Source organism: Dendrobates tinctorius, unplaced genomic scaffold, assembly GCF_039654945.1.
Source record: "Dendrobates tinctorius isolate UK_male_01 unplaced genomic scaffold, ASM3965494v1 ptg000075l, whole genome shotgun sequence".
Taxonomy (NCBI): domain Eukaryota; kingdom Metazoa; phylum Chordata; class Amphibia; order Anura; family Dendrobatidae; genus Dendrobates; species Dendrobates tinctorius.
This window is the reverse complement of record NW_027361743.1, coordinates 40,264,832-40,282,985: the sequence shown is the minus strand read 5'-3', so window position 1 is coordinate 40,282,985 and position 18,154 is coordinate 40,264,832. Positions and strand designations below refer to the sequence as shown.

The 18,154-nt window shown below is 46.5% G+C and overlaps 1 protein-coding gene across 2 annotated transcripts in view; it reads right to left on the bottom strand.

Moving 5' to 3' along the window:
* Window positions 1–18,154, bottom strand: part of PDS5B (PDS5 cohesin associated factor B) — a 238,732-nt gene that overhangs the window by 42,272 nt on the left and 178,306 nt on the right. For both annotated transcript variants that reach the window (XM_073583194.1, XM_073583193.1), the window contains exon 26: window positions 17,519–17,633. In XM_073583194.1, coding sequence (XP_073439295.1) covers window positions 17,519–17,633 — 115 coding nt within the window. The remainder of the gene's footprint in view (window positions 1–17,518; window positions 17,634–18,154) is intronic.

Here is an 18,154-nt window from a genome sequence, read left to right as displayed (position 1 = left end):
ACTGGTATTGGCACCCTTTACTTTAAATTAGAATGGAAACACATTTTGACTGGCCTGTGGTAAATCATAAATTAACCCCTTAACCCACGGAGCTTTCTTCAGTTTTGCGGTTTCGTTTTCTGCTCCCCTTTTTTCCAGAGCCGTAACTTTATTTTTCCATCAATATGGCCATGTGAGGGCTTATTTTGGCGGGACAAGTTGTATTTTTGAATGACACCATTGGTTTTACCATGTCGTGTACTAGAAAATGGGAAAAAAATTCCAAGTGTGATGAAATTGCAATAAAAAAAATCCCACACTTGTTTTTTATTTGGCTTTTTTGCTAGGTTCACTAACTGCTAAAACTGACCTGCCATTATGATTCTCCAGGTCATTACACGTTCATAGATACCAAACGTGTCTAGGTTCTTTTTTTCTCACAGTGATGAAAAATAATTCCAAACTGCTAAAAAAAAATTGCGCCATTTTCCAATACCCGTAGCGACTCCATTTTTCATGATCTCTGGTTGGGTGAGGGCTTATTTTTTGTGTGCCATGCTGACATTTTTAATGGAACCATTTTCGTGCAGTTACGATCTTTTGATTGCCCGTTATTGCATTTTAATGCAATGTCGCGGCGATCAAAAAAACGTAATTCTGACGTTTTGACTTTATATCTCGCTACGTCGTTCAGCGATCAGGGTAATCCTTTTTTTATTGATAGTTCGGGCGATTCTACACGCGGCGATACCTAATATCTGTATGCTTGATTTTATTTTTATTGTTTTATTTTGAATGAGGTGAAAGGGAGGTGAATTGAACTTTTATATATTCTGTATATGCACGAGTATATTGAACACCGGATTTATTCATATTTTTATGATAACGAATAAAAGTTACTTTGTAAGTGATCAAGATTTCCTGTGGATCCTGCCGGAATTCACCTGTCTTCTGATTATCTCTTCCGAGGCCGCTCAGCCCAGTCCGTGCAGGATCTGGAACTTGGAACTACAGCTAATATGGGTGAGCTGATGAACTTTTCCTTTTTTTCTAAATATTTTTGAATATCCATACTGAATCAGGAGCCCATATAATGCTCCACACAGTTCATGATGGCCCCATAAGATGCTCCATACAAAATACGCCCCATATAATGCTGCACAAAGGTTAATAATGGCCCCATAAGATGCTCCATAGAATAATATGCCCCATAAAGGTTATGGCCCTATAAGATTTTCCATAGATTATGCCCCCATAAGATGCTCCATAGAATATGCCCCATAAGATGCTCCATAAAGGTTATGGTCCCATAAGATGTTCCATAGATAATGCTCCATAGAATATGCGCCATGAGATGATCCATAAAGGTTATGGCCCTATAAGATGCTCCATAGATTATGACCCCATATGCTGCTGCTGCAAATAAAAAAAAAATTACATATTCACCTCTCCGTCGCTCGGGTCCTAAGCAGTCGGGGACACTGGGCGCTATGGGGGACAGGTGCCGGTGTCACCGCTGGCTCGGGACCCTGGCTCCTGAGATATTCACCAGTCTCCATTCCAACGCTGCTCGCCACTGTCTGCCGCGTCCCTCTGTCAGTGACTGTTCAGGCAGAGGGCGCGGTGCGCACTAACCACGTCATTGCGCCCTCTGATGTCTGAACGTCACTGACAGAGGACGCAACAGACAGCGGCGAGCAGCGGTGGACTGGGGACAGGTGAATATTGCATATACTTACCCCCATATTGCCGCATATTCATGACTTTAATGAGCGGTACCACGAGACCACTGAAGGAAGGAAGACTGTGGGAGGAGTGGGAGGGAAAGGGGGGCTGCAGAGACCACGCCGGGGGGCAAGTATGATCTGACACCCCCGCTTCCCCTCCGATCCCCTGGCGTATATAACTCTCCTATAAGCCGAGAGGGGGGACTTTCAGCCCCAAAAAAAGGGCTGAAAATCTCGGCTTATACGCGAGTATATACGGTATACAGCGCTGGCAAAAATTAAGAGACCACTTTCAAATTTTCAGTTTGTCTGATTTTTCTCTTTATAGGTATATTTTTGAGTAAAATGTAAATTGCTATTTTATTCTAAAATATTCAGGATTGAGAGTCCTCAGTAGTTGATACCTTTTAATGGCTAACTGAAAAGATGGTAATACATTGCAAGCTTTCGAGACTACTCAGGTCTCTTCATCAGGCTAGACTAATACAAAATCTGAAGTCACATATTTATGCACAATACAGCCTAGAAAAAATGCAATAGATAAGACAAGTGACGTGAAGCAGAACTATCAATATGGGAGAGGGAGAAACATAAATATAAACATTGGACCAGTTCATAGATAAGGAGTCTGGATGTTTTATGGTCCTCTGATTGGGGTCTAGTTCTGTGTTGTGATGCCCCGCAAGGTTTTAAAAGGAAATTCCTTAATTGATGTAAAAAGACATAAATCCATGCGACACATTCATTCCAGCACTGAGAGTGTCAAAGTTCGTCATAAATCTGTACTCCCAAACTCGTCTCTCTCTCTGAGAATTGAAGTTACCTTTCAATACCAGTAATTTCATATCCACGTTGCTGTGATATATATATAGTTTTCATATTTTTAAAAAGCTTTTTTTTTTTTTTTTTTTTTTAACCTTTGGCATTCTTTAATAGCCTCCATGGGAGGCGAGAAGTTGCCACAACTTGATCGGCTCTGCTACATAGAGGCGATGCTCAGATCGACTCTACGTAGCTGAATTGCAGACTTACTATGAGCGCCGACCACTGGGTGGACTCACAGCAATCCGGCATCAACAGCCATAGAGGTCTCAAGGAGATCACTGGTTGTCATGCCGACAGACCGGTGACCCGCAATCATTTGACGCAGGTCACCAGTGTGCGTATTTCTAGCCGTATGAACTTTTTAAATGCCGCTGTCAGAGTTTGACAGCGGCATTTAACTAGTTAATAGCCGTGGGTGGATCACGATTATGCCCGCGGCTATTGCGGGCAAGTCAGCTGTTCAAAACAGTTGACATGTCCCAACTTTGAGGTGGGCTCACCACCGAAGCCCACATCAAATAGGGTAATAGTACGTCCGATGTCAGTAAGGGGTTAAATGCCGCTGTCAGTGTTTGACAGCGGCATTTAACTGGTTAATAGCCATGGGTGGATCGCGATTCCACCCACGGCTATTGTGAGCACGTGAGCTGTTCAAAACAGCTGACATGTCCCGGGAAAGATGTGGACTCACCGCTGGAGCCCACATAAAAGGGAGTCCGACTTTGGCGTAAATATACGCCCAATGTCATAAAGGGGTTAAAATGACCTGTGATTGTCGGTACCTATGTGACATGAATTAGCAATGAATGATGACTTCTATGTTTTAAAAAGCCACATGATAGTAGGCCCTGTTCCTTTGTCTCAATGGTGAAGGCAAAGGAGCACTCTGAGGATATCAGAACTGGTATTATTAGCAAAAACACAAGACTTTCAAGGGGTATAAAGCCATCTCCAAATACCTTGGTATCCCAGTTTTAACTGTGTGCAATGTTAAAAAGTTTGCCAAGCATGGATCCATTTATAACCTCCTTGGACGTGGAGTGGGGGTGGGGGGATTGACAAGAGATGCCTTCTCGAAAATTGGAGGGAATGGTGGAAAAAGCACCACGTCAAACAGCCAAAGACCTGAAGGCCAACCTGGAACAGTCTGGGGTCATGGTTTCATCAAGTACCATACACCGCACACTAACCAAGCAGAGCTTTATGGGCGAAGGCTAAGGAAGAAACCATTGCTGAAAACAAAAAAAAGAAACGAATGAGCTTTACCAAAGACTACCTTGACAAACCACAATCCATCTGGGATAATATTCTGTGATGAAAAAAAAAAGAAGCTTTTTTTTTTAGCAATGCAAAACAGTTTATAGATGACGCAATGAAGCTTATAAGGAAAAGAACACCCAACAGTTAAGCATGGTGGAAGATGAATAGTGCTGTGGGTTTGATTTGTTGTGACTGGTAGGGGAGGCCTTGAATGTATCACAGGAATCATGAAATCAGACAATTACCAAAAGTTTTAGAGCTAAATATCCTACCCAGTGAAAGAAAACTTTGTTTGAGTCGAAAATCATGGGTTCTCCAGCAAGGCATTGACCCAAAACACACATCCAAAAATACACAGAAATGGTTGAAAAAGAAAAAATGGACCGTTTTAAAATGGCCTGCAATGAGTCTTGACCTCAATCATTTAAAATCTTTGGGGTGAGCTGAAATCTGCTATTGAGAAAAAGAACTCTGCAAATATTCAAGAGCTTGAACAAACTGCAAAGGAAGAGTGGGAGAAAATACCAGCTGAGAAGTGCAAGAAGCTTATAGATGGCTACAAGAAATATTTGCAGGCTGTCATCAATGCCAAAGGGTGTGCAACCAAGTATTACAGTATACTGAGTATAAGCAGAGTTTTTCAGCATGTTTGCTGAAAAAGCCCGCCTCGGCTTATACTCGAGTGAGGGTCCCACAAGATGGAGGGGGAGCACCAGCGGCAGATCAGTGGGACACAGGAGGCAAGAGCCGGCTGCTGCGACTAAAGCCTGTGTTCGCTGCTTAAGACAAATGAATATTCACTGTGCTGCTGCTAAAGAGAAATGAATATTGACTGCTGCATGTGAATATTAATTTCTCTTTAATAGTGGGCACAGTCATCGCAGCCGCCGGGCGATCACAAGTGCCCGCTACTTAAAGGGAATCTGTCACCTATTTTTTTCCCTATGAGATGCGGCCACCGCCATCAGGGGCTTATCTACAGCATTCTGTAATGCTGTAGATAAACCCCCGATGTAACCTGAACGATAAGAAAAACGAGTTAGATTATACTCACCTGGGGGTCCGGCGCCTCCTATCTTCTAGCGATGACGTCCTCCTCCTTACTTATGCCGCGGCTCCAGCGGAGGCGTACTATATCTGCCCTAATGAGGGCAGAGCAGAGTACTGCAGTGCGCAGGCGCGGGGAAAGGTCAGAGAGGTCCGGCGCCTGTGAACTGCAGTACTTTACTCTGCCCTCAATAGGGCAAATAAAGTACACCTGCACAGGAGCCGCAGAATAAATAAGGAGGAGGACGTCATCGCTAGCAGAGGGGGGCTCCGGACCCGGACCGCGACACCCATCGGACCGGACCCCCAGGTGAGTATAATCTAACGTGTTTTTCTTATCTTTCAGGTTACATCAGGGGCTTATCTACCGCATTACAGAATGCTGTAGATAAGCCCTTGATGGTGGTGGCCGCATCTCATAGGGCAAAAATGAGGTAACAGATTCCCTTTAAGGGAATGAATAATCACTGCTCTCCACTCCCATGGGCGTGGGCCGCTGCAGGAAGCAGATAATGTGCCCGCTATTAAACAGCAATGAATACTCACTGCTCTTCACGCACATAATCCCAGCGTGGAGAGCAGAGAATATTCCGGCAGCTGTCCTCTGTTTGTAAGCAGCACATGACGTCACTGCCATGCACTTCTTACAATCATAAATCAGCTGCTGGCATCGGAACAAGACACTGTGAGAGCGCAATGTTTTGTTGTTTTGTTTTTTTTTTAAATGTTTTTCTGATGGGGGCCACGCACACCAGGACAGGGGATGAGGGGGCCATGCACACCAGGACAGGGGATGAGGGGGCCACGCACACCAGGACAGGGGATCAGGGGGCCACGCACACCAGGACAGGGGATCAGGGGGCCACGCACACCAGGACAGGGGATCAGGGGGCCACGCACACCAGGACAGGGGATGAGGCGGCCACGCACACCAGGACAGGGGATGAGGCGGCCACACACACTAGGACAGGGGATGAGGGGCCCACGCACACCAGGACAGGGGATGAGGGGCCCACGCACACCAGGACAGGGGATGAGGGGCCCACGCACACCAGGACAGGGGATGAGGGGCCCACGCACACCAGGTTAGGTATGATTGCAAGCACTTTATTGGGTGTTGGTGGTGGCTTGTTTAGGGAGGTCCGGTGAGGGTCAGTTGGGGACGGCTGACGCTGAGCAGAGGCGCCGTGTCGAATCCCTATGGTATCAATCTCCGCTGTCAGGAAGGGTCACTAAAGGGCAAGACACTATTCCCGTAGTAATTTCCATGTATTTTTTTATTTATTATTTCATGATTTTCACCTGACTCAAGACTTCTGTATGACCCTCGCATGTCTCGATTATTATTTTTATTGGGTCCTACATGGTATTTTAAATTTACAAAAAAACTATGTTCTAAGGGTTATTAATTTTGGTTTTCTAGATCACCTGACTAGCCTGCTTATAACAAGGATATATCTTCACTTTAGACAGTCAAGCTCAGGGAAGCTGACCAGACTGGATGCGTCTTGGCGCTAAAGAATGAGACAGACCAGAATCCCTCTCTGAGAAAAGTCGGCACAGGAAGTGTGCACCAAACTAAGTTTTAATGGTTGCTATGGACAATAGTCGTTTTGTGTGACCGAGTCGAAGATAGCTTAGTTATTTATGAGTAGCCACGGTCTATTTTGTGTAATTAGAGGACAAAGCTAGGGCTTTAGATTAGGAGTTTGTTTTTGGTGCTGTGGAAAGCAATAAAAATTGAATGTGCTTGTACTCAAGCTACATGGCCTGTGTGAATGCTATTTAAGGCCTAATGCCTACCGGAGAGAGTGAACCCCTAAAACGGTCAGACCCAAATGTCTTTTAGAAGAGTCCGCGGTGGTACGAGTCATCCTTCATTTTGATAGGAAGAAAAACACTGCATGGAAAGCCTTAAAGAGAACCTATCAGCACAATTTTGTTAATGAACAGTAAAGACAGCTGCAATTACGCAGTAATACAGTTTAAATTGATATATTTGATGAGTGGAGAACGACATAGCAGATTTCTTCTACAAAATCGTGCCAATAGGTTTTCTTTTAGGCTATGTGCCCACGTAGCGTTTTAAAACGCTCACTAAAAACTGGACTCCTTCCCAGAAATCGCGCGTTTTTTTCCGCGCGATTTCACCGCGATTTTCGCGTGCGATATTCAAGCACTTTCCAAGCGATTTGAAGCATCGCTTGGAAAGTGATTGACAGGTTGGTCACACTCGTCAAACATAGTGTTTGACAAGTGTGACCAGGTTTTTACTATTGAGGCCGCCTATGCGGCATCAATAGTAAAAGATAGAATGTTAAAATGCTAAAAAAAATAAAAAAAATCGGGGTATATTTACCTTCCGGCGTCCCGCGCTGCATTCCCGGGCCTCAGCGTTCCCAGTAATGCCTTGCGAGACCTGTGATGACGTAGTCTCGCGTTGCTATAGCGATCTCGCGAGACCGCTAGAGTCACGCGAGACTACGTCATTACAGGGCCTTGCCGCAAGGCATTACTGGGAACGCTTAGGCCGGGAATGCAGCGCGGGACGCCGGATGGTAAATATACCCCGATTTTTTATTCTTTTTTTTACAGGGGTATGGTACCCAGGGCCTGGAGGACAGTCTCCTCTCCTCCACACCGTGGGTACCAACCGCACATGAGATGCTTAACTTCCCGCATGGTGGGCATAGCCACATGCGGGAAGTAAGCGGTTCTCATGCATTCCTATGGGTGCGGAATCGCGGCAATTGTTTGCGATTCCACACAAAAGAATGAGCATGCTGCGATTTTTTCCGCGATGCGATTCCGCCGCGGAAAAAAGCGCAGCATTAGCACAGCATGTGCGGAATGCCATAGGAATGCATGGGGGGCGTTCTGTACACGATTTTTAAACGTTTTCGCAGCGTTGTCGCACCGAAAATTGCGGCAAAAACGCTTAAAAATCGCTACGTGGGCACACAGCCTAAAAGAATCAAACATCGTGGTTTCACACGAAAAAAGTTTTTTTATGTAAATTTTGACCTCAAAACAGAAGTGGATTGAAAAGTAATGAAAGCTTTATAATATATATATATGTACACATACATACACACACATATTATATATATATATATATATATATATATATATATATATATATATATATATATATATATATATATATATATATATATATATATATATATATATACACACACACACATATATATACACACACACACACACACACACACACACACACACATACACACACACACAGTGGGGAAAAAAGGTATTTAGTCAGCCATCAATTGTGCAGGTTCTCCCACTTAAAAAGATGAGAGAGGCCTGTAATTGCTGTAATTGACATCATAGGTAGACCACAACTATGAGAGTCAAAATGAGAAAACAAATCCAGAAAATAAACTTGTCTGATTTGGCAAGGCTTATCAAATTATAGTGGAAACCACCATGGTTACTTACCGGTAGCCGGTTTTTCCGGAACCCATGACAGCACCACATGAGAGAGGGATCCGCCCCGCCAGGACAGGAACCTACTGAGACATAAGGGGCGGCACCTCTCCCCCGCTTCAGTTGGGTTACAGAGCATTGAGAGGACTTCCCGGTTAGTTACATGTTTATCCAACACCACAACACTCAAAACACCCTACTAATTGTGCACACCATACAGTGAAAAAGGGGGGGAATGTACGGGTGCTGTCATGGGTTCCGGAAAAACCGGCTACCGGTAAGTAACCATGGTGGTTTTCCCTTCACCCATGACAGCACCACATGAGAGATTTTTGGAGACTTCGAAACACCTTAGGGAGGGACCACCGCTTGCAGCACCCTTCTACCAAAGGTTAAGTCAGCAGAGGAGGATAGATTTAATCTATAGTGCTTAAAGAAGGTTGAAGGTGAGGCCCAGGTAGCGGCCTTACAAATTTGTTCGATTGATACCTCTGCCTTTTCAGCCCAGGAGGTCGCCACGGCTCTGGTGGAATGAGCCTTGATGCCGTCAGGAATCGGGATACCACTAGCTGAATAGGCTACACTAATGGCTTCCCTGATCCATCTAGCAATAGTCCCTTTTGAAACCCCATAGCCTTTCCTGGCACCCTGAAAAGCTACGAATAGGGACTGTGACCTCCTCCACTGGCTAGTGGCAGATATATATTCTACAAGAGCTCTTTTAACATCCAGACTATGGAATTTTTCCTCCCCCAGATTTTTTGGATTTTCGCAAAAGGATGGAAGAACAATTTCCTGACCCCGATGGAAATCTGACACTACCTTGGGCAGATAACTGGGGTCTGTTCTTAACACTACCCTATCCTGAAAGACTTGCGTATAAGGAGGATTTACTGAGAGAGCCTGTAAGTCGCTTATCCTGCGGGCTGATGTGAGGGCTACTAACAGGATCGTTTTTAGGGTCAAAAACTTTAGGGGTAGCTGATGTAATGGCTCATACGGTTCTTTTGTAAGGGCTTCTAACACCAGGTTTAAATCCCAGGGGGCTATTCTAGGTATTGGAATAGGTCTAGCTCTATGGCAGGATTTAATAAATCTGGCTATCCACCTATCTGATGCCAGTTTGCAATTGTAGAGCGCCCCTAGTGCCGACACCTGAACCTTAAGTGTGTTTACTGCTAACCCCATCTGCAACCCAGATTGTAAGAACTCTAGGATGTCACTAATCGGAGGTTCTTTCCCTAACGGCTTACCCAAGAACTGTAGGAACTTATCCCATGTTCTGCCGTAGATGTTAGTAGTCACCGGTTTCCTGCTTTTTTGCAGAGTGGCCACCAGCCCAGGGGAGAACCCCCTATCTATTAAAAGCGACCTTTCAAATTCCACGCCGTCAGATGGAATCCTTTGACCTGAGCGTGTAATATTGGACCCTGAACTAGTAGGTCCGGGATTTCTGGCAGAACCCAAGGATCGGAGAGGGACATCTTCCGTAGCAGAGCGAACCAGGGCCTTTTTGGCCAAAATGGAGCTATTAGAATCACCCTGGCTTGATCGTTTCTGATTTTTCTTACCACAGTCGGGATCAGAGCTACTGGGGGGGAACGCGTAAGCCAGTCTGAAGTTCCACTGGATGTGCAATGAGTCCACTGCCCATGGGTTTTCCCTTGGGTTTAGAGAGCAGAACCTTTCTGTTTGCCTGTTGTGCTTGTTTGCAAAGAGGTCTATCACCGGTTCCCCCCAAAGCTGAATTAACTTTTGAAAAATGGATCGGTTTAGTGCCCATTCTCCTTGCCTCAGGGTATTGCGACTCAGGAAATCTGCCTCTATGTTTTCTGCCCCTTTTATGTGTAGGGCTGTCACGGAGTGTAGGTGATCCTCTGCCCTGCTCAGAATGTTTGTTGCTGCTTCCATTAAGGAGTGTGATCTTGTCCCTCCTTGGTGGTTGATGTATGCCACTGCTACCTTGTTGTCTGACATGATGCGTACATCTTGACCCTGGAGTAGCGGAATGAAGTGGTTTAGGGCCTTGCCCACTGCCCACAGTTCTCTCAGGTTGGAGGATGCCTTCCTTTCTTGAGGTGTCCAGGAACCCTGACCTATGAGGCCCCTTAGGTGTGCCCCCCACCCCGAGGAGCTTGCATCTGTTAAAATTATATCTGTCGCCTGTCTGTCCCATGGTATTCCTAAGGTCAGATTTGTCTCGTTCAACCACCAGTTGAGAGAGTCTCTGGTTTTTAAGGAAAGCTCCAGCTTTCCTTCCAAACGCCCTCTTAGCGATCTTTGTGCTCTTAGTATCTCCCTCTGGAGTTGCCGGGTGTGAAACTGAGCCCACCTGACCGCCGGAATACAGGATGTTAGGGTACCTAGCAGGGACATTGCTTTTCTTAATGTCATACATGGTTGGTTTCGGCCCGCCAAGGCCAGATTTTGCACCTTCTCTATCTTGGACTCTGGGAGCAGACACTCTTGCCTTTCTGAGTCCAGTATAAATCCTAGGAAGGTCTGTTTCTTTAGGGGTTGTAATTTTGATTTTTTGAAATTGACTATCCACCCTAACTCTTGCAAGGTGTTGATCACCTGAGTCAGCTGTGCTGTACAGTGGTCCTCTGAACTGCCCACTATAAGAAAATCGTCCAGGTATGGTATTATGACCGTATCGTGAATCCGGAGAAAGGCTGTCACTTCCGCTATGACCTTGGTGAAGACCCTCGGGGCTATGGATATGCCAAACGGAAGAGCCCTGAACTGAAAGTGCCTTAGTGTGCCCTGAATATAAAGCGCTACCCTCAGGTATTTCTGGTAATCTGGATGGATAGGGATGTGGTAATACGCATCCTTTAAATCGACTACGGCCATGAAGCCATCTTGATGTAGCAGCTTCACTGCCGTAGTTACTGATTCCATCTTGAAGGTCGGGTTCTTTATCCATAGATTGAGGCGTCTGAGATTTATGATTGTCCTGAATGACCGATCCGGTTTTTTTATTAGGAAAAGGGGCGAATAAAACCCCTTTCCTTCCTGTAAGCGTGGCACCTCGGACAGTACCCGCTTGTCTATCAGGCTCAGGATTTCTGTTTCTAAGGCCAGTTGTTCTTCGGTCATCTTCCTGATAGGTGTGATGACGACCACGGATTTTGGCTGACGAATAAAGGGGATTTTCAGGCCTTCTTTTAGGATGCTCAGAATCCAGGTGTTGGAGGAGATCTTTTCCCAGGCCTGGAAAAAGAGTGCCAATCTCGCTCCTACTGGAATACTGGCGTCACTGTGGTGACTTTTTGGAGGTGGAGGTGCCTCCACCAAACATAAACCCTGATTCTTTCTTCTTTTTATCCTCCCATCTTCTCCTGTCAGCGGGAGGACGTCCTCTATTGAATCTTCCCCTCCGAAAGGGCTGTCTCCTCTGATCCATAGGGAATCTGGGGAAGCCTTTTTTCTTATCGCCTGCTTTCTCCAGAATATCGTCCAAGTTTTTGCCGAACAGGAATCGGCCATCGCAGGGGAGAGAGCACAATTTGGCCTTGGACTGAAGGTCACCCGGACAGCCCTTAAGCCATAACGCGCGTCTAGCAGCATTTGATAGTGACGCTGCTCTGGCTGTTAATCGCATAGAGTCCGCCGAGGTATCTGCCAGAAAAGCCGCTGCCCCGTGCAAGAGATACATGTCTGATAAGATCTTCTCTCTTGGGACCCTTGACGCCAGCTTCTCTTCTAACTGCTGCAGCCAGATCATGAGGGAGCGTGCCGTGCAGGTGCCCGCTATCGCCGGCTTAAGACCTCCTGCTGTTGCTTCCCATGCGTGCCTCAAATATGAGTCCGCTTTTTTGTCTAGCGGGTCTCTAAGAACCCCTGCGTCTTCCAAGGGCAGGGTCGACCTTTTGGAAGACCTGGACACCGCTGCATCTATTTTTGGGACTTTGTCCCATATTTCCGTATCCTTGTATTCAAAGGGGTATCGCCTCTTAGAAGCGGATGGAAGGGCCCCCGATTTTTCAGGCTTTTTCCACTCCTTCTCAATAAGCGCTTGGATTTTCGCGTTTACTGGAAAGGTTCGTTTTTTCCTCTCCTGAAGCCCCCCAAACATGACGTCCTCTAGGGTTTTGGCCGCCCTTTCTTCCTGTAGGCCCATTGTGGTTCTAATGGCCTTTAGGAGGGCATCTGTATCTTCTACAGGGAAACATGGCTTACCCCCTGTGTCACTATCTGAGGAGTCTGAGGAGGATGATTTTTCCGCCTGAGATGATACTGATGCGGAATCTGAGGGGGAACTAGGGAAATCCTTCCTGCTTTTTTTCCCTTTTTTCAATAAGGACTTAATTGAGCCTTCCATTTCTGACCTGAGGGCAGATATTAGATTGGCTGCGAAACTAGGCGCTTCCTCCGCCATAGTTCGCTGAATGCACGAAGCACAGAGATCTTTTTGCCAGTCTCTTGCTAGGGGAGATTTACATATAGCACAATCCCTATTGTTCTTCTTGCTTCCTGCTTTTCTGGGCCTTTCCTACAGGGTGAAGCATACAATAGAAAAACCCCCTATTAATATACTGCTGACATTCACGAAGATCACTCACCACCCGTAATCAAGGGTACCGGATTTGGAGGCTGCGTCGGAGCACCTGACCCGCGCTCTTTGGACCTTGAGGAGTGCCCCGACCTGCGGCTGGGGCGACTGCTGCTTGAATGGCTTCCATGCTTTCTGCCAGAGGGCTGTGAGGGAGGCAGGGACGCTGAACGTTCCTGCTCGGACTCCATCTTGCACTGCCGATCTACCGCTGTCTTCCCCTTTTAATTTGCATGCCTCCGCCTGGTGAGCGTCTTCCTCCCCTCCCCCCTGCGACCGCCGGCCCAGCGCTTCAGAAAGCCGGCCGGCGTCGCACCCGGCGCCATTACACCGTCGCCTTCTGCTGACGTCAGCCGGCGCACCCAGCATTCCAAGCGCCGCTGACGTCAGCGGCCGGAAGACGCCAGCGTCTCTCCCCTGCCACGGGGATCGAGATGCGGCGTGCGCGAGGGGAGGGCGGCGCGGCGGGGGCTTCCCGGAGCCACCGGGATCCCATCCACGCCCGCACGAACCCGGAGCCCCAGGGACCCCGGGGACTGCGCTTCCAGGACCCGACGGCCGGCGCTACAGGTAAGCTACCTGTTCTTCCCGCGCCGGGACGGGCCTGGGTCTTCTTTCTCTTCGCCCATGACAGGCACCGCCACAGTGGGATTCCTTCCAGGACAGGAACCCAACTGAAGCGGGGGAGAGGTGCCGCCCCTTATGTCTCAGTAGGTTCCTGTCCTGGCGGGGCGGATCCCTCTCTCATGTGGTGCTGTCATGGGTGAAGGGAAAAATAAGTATTTGGTCACCTAAAAACATGCAAGATTTCTGGCTCTCACAGACCTGTAACTTCTTTAGGAGGCTCCTCTGTCCTTCACTCATTACCTGTAGTAATGGCACCTGTTTGAACTTGTTATCACTGTAAAAGACACCTGTCCACAACCTCAGTCACACACCAAACTCCACTATGGTGAAGACCAAAGAGCTGTCGAACGACACCAGAAACAAAATTGTAGCCCTGCACGAAGCTGGGAAGACTGAATCTGCAATAGGCAAGCCAACTTGGTGTGAGGAAATCAACTGTGGGAGCAATAATAAGAAAATGGAAGACATACAAGACCACTGATAATCTCCCTCGATCTGGGGCTCCACGCAAGATCTCACCCCGTGGGGTCAAAATGATCACAAGAACAATGAGCAAAAATCCAAGAACCACATGAGGGGGACCTAGTGAATGACCTTCATAGAACTGGGACCACCGTAACAAAGGCAACCATCAGTAAGGGTCCCGTCACACTAAACAATGCACCAGCGATCCCGACAACGATACGCCCTTGTCTGGGTCGCTGGTGCCTCGCTACATGATCGCTGGTGAGCTGTCAAACAGGCAGATTTCACCAGCGATCAGGTCTAGCGAGGACACTGGTATCCAAGGTAAATATCGGGTAACTAAGTGCGCGTGTCACTTAGTTACCCGCTGTGTACCTTGGATACCAGCTCCCAGCGCGAGCACGCAGCTATCCAAGGTACACAGCGGGTAACTAAGCGGCGCGCGCTTAGTTACCCACTATTTACCTTGGATACAAGCTCCCAGCGTCTGCTTACAGCGCTGGGAGCTCGCTGATCGTTGGTCTCCCGCTGCCACACACAGCGATGCGTGCTGGCCAGCGGGAGACCAACGATCAAAAAATGGCTCAGGACATTCCTGCACGATCAGCGATACCCGGCGGGGGCGGGGGGGGGGGTCTGGTCGCTGATGCGTGCCACACACAGCAAGATCGCTGATGCGTCACGGGGCCTTAACACACTACGCCGCCTGGGACTCAGATCCTGCAGTGCCAGACGTGTCACCCTGCTTAAGCCAGTACCTGTCTGGGCCCATCTGAAGTTTGCTAGAGAGCACTTAGATTATCCAGAAGAGTATTGGGAGAATGTCATATGGTCTGTTGAAACCAAACCAAAGCACCGTATTTTTCACTTTATAAGATGCACCTGATTATAAGACGCACCCCCAAATTTATGTTAAATGGAGATATGTCTTATAATGCCAGTGTCCGTCTTTCAAATCATATATATGCCCCTCTCTCTATATGGCCCCCTGCTGACATGCACACGGCCCCCGTCCCTATATTCCCCCCTGCTGGCATGCAGACGGGCCCCCTGTCCCTATATTCCCCTCTGCTGGCATACACACGGGCCCCCCCATCCCTATATTCCCCCCTGCTGGCATGCACACGGCCCCCAGTCCTTATATTCCCTCCTGCTGGCATGCACACGGCCCCCAGTCCTTATATTCCCCCCTGCTGGCATGCACACGGCCCCCAGTCCTTATATTCCCCCCTGCTGGCATGCACACGGCCCCCAGTCCCTATATTCCCCCTTCTGGCATGCACACAGCCCCCCCGTCCCTATATTCCACCCTGCTGGCATGCACACGGCCCCCCCTCCTTATATTCCTCCCTGCTGGCATGCACACGGGCCCCCCGTCCCTATATTCCCCCCAGCAGGCATGCACATGGGCCCCCCGTCCCTATATTCCCCCCTGCTGGCAAGCACATGATAAAATAAACACTTAACTCACCTTCCGATGATAGCTCCTGCTTCCAGCTCCCCAGTGACTCTTCCTGTGTCTGTGCTAACATCCTCCTCCTGCGAGGGCGCGCGGCAGCAGCTGCTCATTCAGGCACTTCATTGTAGCTTCAGGACCTTCTGTCACGTGACTAATAGGACCTGCGGTCACGTGATGGAATGAATGAATGATCCCAAGCACACTGCCAGGGCAACGAAGGAGTGGCTTCGTAAAAAGCATATGAAGGTCCTGGAGTGGCCTAGCCAGTCTCCAGCTCTCAAACCCGTAGAAAACCTTTGGAGGGATTTGAAAATACGTGCTGCCCAGAGACAGGCCCAAAACAATACTGCTCTAGAGGAGATATGCATGGAGGAATGGGCCAACATACCACCAACAGTGTGTGCATTCTTGTGAAGACTTACAGAAACCGTTTGACCTCTCATTGCCAAATAAAAATATTTATCAAAATATTGAGATGAACTTTTGTTAATGACCAAATACTTATTTTCCACCATAATTTGCAAAATAAATCTTGCCAAATCAGACAAGGTGATTTTCTGGATTTGCCTTCTCATTTGACTCTCATAGTTGTGGTCTACATATGATGTCAATTACAGGCCTCTCATCTTTTTAAGTGGGATAACTTGCAGAATTGGTGGCTGACTAACTTTCTTCCCCAATGTATATATAAATATATACATTTATGTATACATGTCCTTCCTGCTAGATCCACAATTGGCTTTAGCTAAAAAGGCTGCTTTGAAATTTGTAGTGACATTTTCAAAGTAAATAAAATTTTGCGAATGCATGCTATGCAGGCTTCCGAAACAAAAAAAAAAAAAAAAAAGAATATCATTTCCAATGATATTGCATAGTAGCAAATTCAACTTTCCTACCTGTGATAACACATAGGTGCAAAAACTGTGTTCAGTTCGCTGCAATTGCATTGACCCAGGAATAAAGTTAACGTGTCGTTTGCACCTCTATATGAGCACTGTTATTTAATAAAAGAAAAAAACAAACTCATGTAGTTATGCAGATAGAAACATTACAATGTCTTAGCCACCAGAATAAAGTGAGATAAAGGGGATTTTTTTTTTTAAGTGTGTTTTTTCCTACATACATTTTTACCAACCAAGGATGAGCAAACGATTCTAAGTTAATCAAATATGCTTACTATTTTAGAAAATTTTTATATTTAGCCAAATCAATTCACATAAATCCATCAAAATGACAGCCAGCAGACTATCTTTCAAGCTGGATTTGTCTGGGCTGTGAAGGGGATGAAAAAAAAACAAAAAAAAACCCATCTCTGTCCCTGCCAGTCTTCAACTGCTTCCTAATGTACCCACTCTGGTTTCTGTCTCCTCTAAACAGGCGCCGGTTGGGCTTCAACGCTGTGACCATGCAAGGTCACATGGGATGGCGTACAATGACAAGGCCATTTATTATGCTTTGGGGTTGCAAGACCTTAACGCATAATTCACTTTTTTTTTTTTTTTTTTTACTGCAATCAAGGAACTTTCAATTTGCATTGAGAATTTTCCGCTTGAATTAAGAAATTTGGCAGATGTGCTGACCTCTAGTTACAGCTGTAATAATAACCATCGACAGAATTAAAGCTAACATTTCATTTATACCACACAGTATGCTGGTGTTCATCAATATGAAACCTCCTTCAGACCTCTTGTTTTTATGTAGGAGAGGAAATTAAACAAACAAAAAAAATTTTTCAGTGTGCTCAATCCTATCTTCAACCATTTTTGGCCTGTTTGTTTAGATTTTGAGTGAGGCATCCGAGTACTATACATTAGTTTTACGATCTATTCAGTTTTATTTTTTGCTGACAATTGGTCAGAAAAAAGGTAAATAAATAATGGACACATGTGAACATGCCCAGGGGCTATAATAGGTATGTGTTTTCTTTATGAAAACCATGGACAGAGCAATGAATGAAAATTATGGACAAAACAATGAATGAATGAATGACACCTCAGCTGTAACCTAAGACAATCAACTACGCAAATACTTGTCAGTAAAAACGGAAGTGATGCATCTGCGTTACTGGTACTTTGATTCAGATAGTAGCTGCCATGTAAATAATTATAGTAGACTTACTCTTTAATATCTTTCAGTTGTTCTATATCTTGGATTTTCACATAGTCCGGATCATGCGCAAGAAGATGAATTGTGTATGGAACAACATATTCAGGCAAGAGAGACAGCAGCTTTTCTGGGAAAAATAATTGCCATGTTATTTTTAGTATGGTAACAAAACTGTGCACGGCTTTATACAGTATGTGTTCAATGTAACAGGAAATTTAGCAGCAAGTCCCAGTATTTCCTGCAAGTCACCCATTGTTACTTTACATTAAATCAAACCTATCTTTATGAGCTCTAGCATTTTCAACTTTGTTTTCAGCCAAAGTGATGGCTATGATATATTTTTTTTAAAGGGAACCTAAAGGTACTGTCACACTAAGCGATATTGCTAGCGATACTTACCTACAACCCGCTCCCCCGCTGGTTATCGCTGATCGCGCGAGAACGTCCTGTACCGTTTCTCGTCGTCAGCTTCTGTGGAGTGACGAGCGTGGACGCGGGCGGGAGGACGTCAGGATCGCCTAGTGTGACAGGTAAGTAGCGACCCCCGACCCCTGCGATGTCGCTGGTGAGATCTGCCTGTGTGGCAGCTCACTAGCGACCACTTAGCGATGTACCAGCGATCCTGACCGCGTCATATCGCTGGTCGGG